We start from the raw sequence: 3,139 nt of genomic DNA on the forward strand, positions 1-3,139 counted from the left end.
TCCTCCCAGGGAGGGCTGGGGCGGGCGAGCTGGGACCCTCCCCGTGGGGCCAGGGTGCCCGTGGGCAAGGGGGAGCAGTGCCATCGCCCTGCCTGGAAATGTCACACGTGTCCTTAGGGGAAAAGCACAACTGCCGTTACTGTGGCGTTTGTGCTCGCTGAAGGTGGGTGAGCAGAGCCAAACCCGGGCGGTGATGGGTGTGCAGGCTGGGGGTGTCAGTTCATACGTTTGGATGCAGTTGGTCTGACGTACCTTCGGATGGAGTCGTTCTTCTCTCCTGCCCCAAACAGTTGGCATTTGCCAAATCGTTTTCCGCTCTGAACCAACCGAGCCGAGCTGCTCAGCTTTCCTAGGACGGGCTTTCTGGTTGATCCCGAGCAGGGGCTGCTGCCTCCAGGACCCAGCTCCCAGGAGCCGCTGCCGCCGGAGGGAAAGGGCCTGGCTGTGGGAATTCTCTCCTGGGATCTGCAGGTGGTTTGGGCACCTGGGTCCTTCCCATGGCGGGGGGACACTTGGGACCTTTTGGCACGCGTGCATCAGGTCTCCCGAGCTCGGGAGGAGTTCCCTTGCCGGGAGGCAGCATCAGCGTTATTTTGCCCGGCTGAGGCCGGTTTTGAACTGCTGATGCAGTAATCATCGACCAAAATCTGTTGGGATTATTCCAAAGATGGTTTTGGCACGGAGGTGTTGGGGTTTTTTTTTTTTTGGAATGGCTCCCATATGAAACTCAAAACTGGAGGGGTTTGTTTTTACACTGATAAGTAATCATTTAAGCAGATTTTTAATAGAATTACTGAGATTTAAGGAGGAGATTTTTAATAAAATGAGTGAGAACGACCCATGTAAAATGAACCCACCTCTCTCCCCTGTATTTTTCCTGCATGGAGTGGAAATCAAACACTGTCTGGCTTTGAAACACGGTTGTTATTTTGACAGGTTCCTCTTCAGAAAGTGCTGCTCGGGTTTCTCTTTAGCCCCATTGTGCTATCTTAAACAAAGTTAGATTTTTATTCTGTAAGCAAAGTGAAAAATGTGCCTGCGTTTGGCAGGAACGCAGCAAATACCAATTTCGCTTTTGCTTTTCTTTCTTTCCGTGAGCCCGTTGGTCAGGAGGGGTTCCTGGCTTGGCAAGCCCGGGACGGTAAATCCTCCGTTAATCCCGACTGGGGCAGGTGCAACGCGAATTCCCTCCCCGGCTCACCCCAGGGCAGAGCAGGGTTATTCCCTCCGACCCGTCCTGTCCGCAGCCTTTCTGCTGAGGCTGTTTGCTGGCCAGCACAGCAAACCTGTTTTTTTCTTAAAATCCTTGCTCTGATGGCTGCTCGGCTTGGGCAGGCTCAGTGTATGGGCCAGACTTTGGGAAACTGCGTCTTATACCTCCACTTCCATCACATTGAGGCTTAAGGGCGGTATCCTTCCCCCTCTCTGAAAGTTAACAGAAGTTTTAGTGTGGATTTCTTTGGGAGAATGACCTTACGGAGCAAGTGAAAACTGTTGGAGTATTTCGCTGGGCAATCCAAGTCGTACTTTAATTTGTCCTGTTTACCCAAGAGGAATAAAACCAGCAGAAGCTCAAAGCCATTTAGGAAATATTGATTTTTAGCTGAATGTCTACATAGCTGAGAGTTCTATCCCTGCCTTCCCTGCTCCATTGACTTGTTGAAGTTTTGTAGCTTTGGGTTCTTTTCACCCCCACGCAGCGAGCACGACCAGTTACTGGCCCCAAAAGGTCAAATCCAATGAAGGGCTGCGTTAAACCGCTGCCGTTGCTGTCAGATGTGCTCTGCAGCTGGATCCCTCCAGGAGATGCTCTTGTCGGTGGCAGGTGACACACAGCCGGGTCTGGAGGTCCCCATGGTTCCTGGAAGGGGTCTGAGCAGGGTTCGGGGTTATTCCCCTCTGCTGCTCCCATGGGTCCGCATCCCACACCCGCGGTCCAGGAGGGCACATCAGTGGCTGGAGGGTCTCCAGCCTGTCCCCTGTCATCGCTGGGACTGCTCCTGCAGCCACGCTAAGTTCACGGCCAAGCTCCAAACCTCTTTTTTATATAACCTACAGGATTTGGATTTTTCTTAACCTCTTGAGAGTGTAGCCTACAGCTGGCCAGAAAGTTTCAGCTGTTCTCCCTTTGGCTTGGACTTGTTTCAGGTCTGGTGTACCTGGTACCATACATAACCCGAATTTTTATAAAGGTTTCAGAAAGCTTCAGGCTCATCTATGCTGTGTCCGTTCCAGGCATGCTACTAGAAGCATACTGGTAGAAGCTAGCTAGAAGGATTAGTGGGTACGTTAATAAGTAATAAACACAATAAAAAAAGATAAAACATCATCACAGTTTTTGTAAAGGAAGTTCATGCCTGACAAATCCTTCATAATTATTTGGAATAATCAGTGAGCATGTGGAGAGGAGAAATTCACCTGATGCACTGTATCTGGATTTCCAGAAGCTCCCAGTCCAGACCCTTGCCACCGTCCCCGCAGGGGTGTGCCCCAGGGGAACTTGCTCACCGCAGCGTCCCTGGTGCCTCGTCTCACACGGAGTTTTCCTTTTTTTCTAAAAAATACCAGAACAAACTGGGAAGAAGACAAAGGGTAAGAAAAATGACCCAAGAAGGAAAGGAAGAGATGGTAGAAAAAGTAGTCCTGAGAAGAAAGAGAAAAGGAAATCAGTCAACGAAACTGTATTGGGACAACTGGGTAAGTCTGATTTTATGGGCGCAGAGCTGGCCCGTGGCGCTGGCTGCTCCCTGTTTTGGGGGAGCAAGGTTGAGTCCCCACCCTGATCCCTCCTGCACGCCCGCGGTGGAGTTACACCCGAGGCCATGAGAGCCTCTTCCATCTCCCCGTTGTGGCCATCAGCCTGAAAACCCATTCCCGTGGTCCTACGGGAGAGACCCCGTCGGAGCCATCATCCCCGCTGGGGCAGGGGCTGTGAAATCCCCCCCACAGCCCCAGGGTTTGCGGCTGGACTGGGGGAACGCGATCCAAAACCTGTGATGTGCTGCTGAAAAGGGGTTTTGCTCCCCGGGGATAAAATCAGACTTACCCACCCCGCGGCAGGGCTCGCCCCCGTATCCTCTGTGCCGTGCCCCGACGGGGGACATAGTGCTGGGCTCTGCCTTCTCCTGGCGTGTACTGG

General features: G+C 52.3%; 1 protein-coding gene across 1 annotated transcript in view; it reads left to right on the plus strand.

Moving 5' to 3' along the window:
• The window catches only part of JADE2 (jade family PHD finger 2), a gene marked incomplete at both ends in the record, with an annotated part of 23,202 nt that overhangs the window by 17,394 nt on the left and 2,669 nt on the right, over positions 1-3,139 (plus strand). Inside the window, 1 exon segment of the mRNA XM_010077591.1 lies at positions 2,569-2,697. Within this exon segment, the coding sequence (XP_010075893.1) occupies positions 2,569-2,697 (129 nt within the window).

The sequence above is a fragment of the Pterocles gutturalis genome, unplaced genomic scaffold, assembly GCF_000699245.1.
Source record: "Pterocles gutturalis isolate BGI_N339 unplaced genomic scaffold, ASM69924v1 scaffold2363, whole genome shotgun sequence".
Classification (NCBI taxonomy): domain Eukaryota; kingdom Metazoa; phylum Chordata; class Aves; order Pterocliformes; family Pteroclidae; genus Pterocles; species Pterocles gutturalis.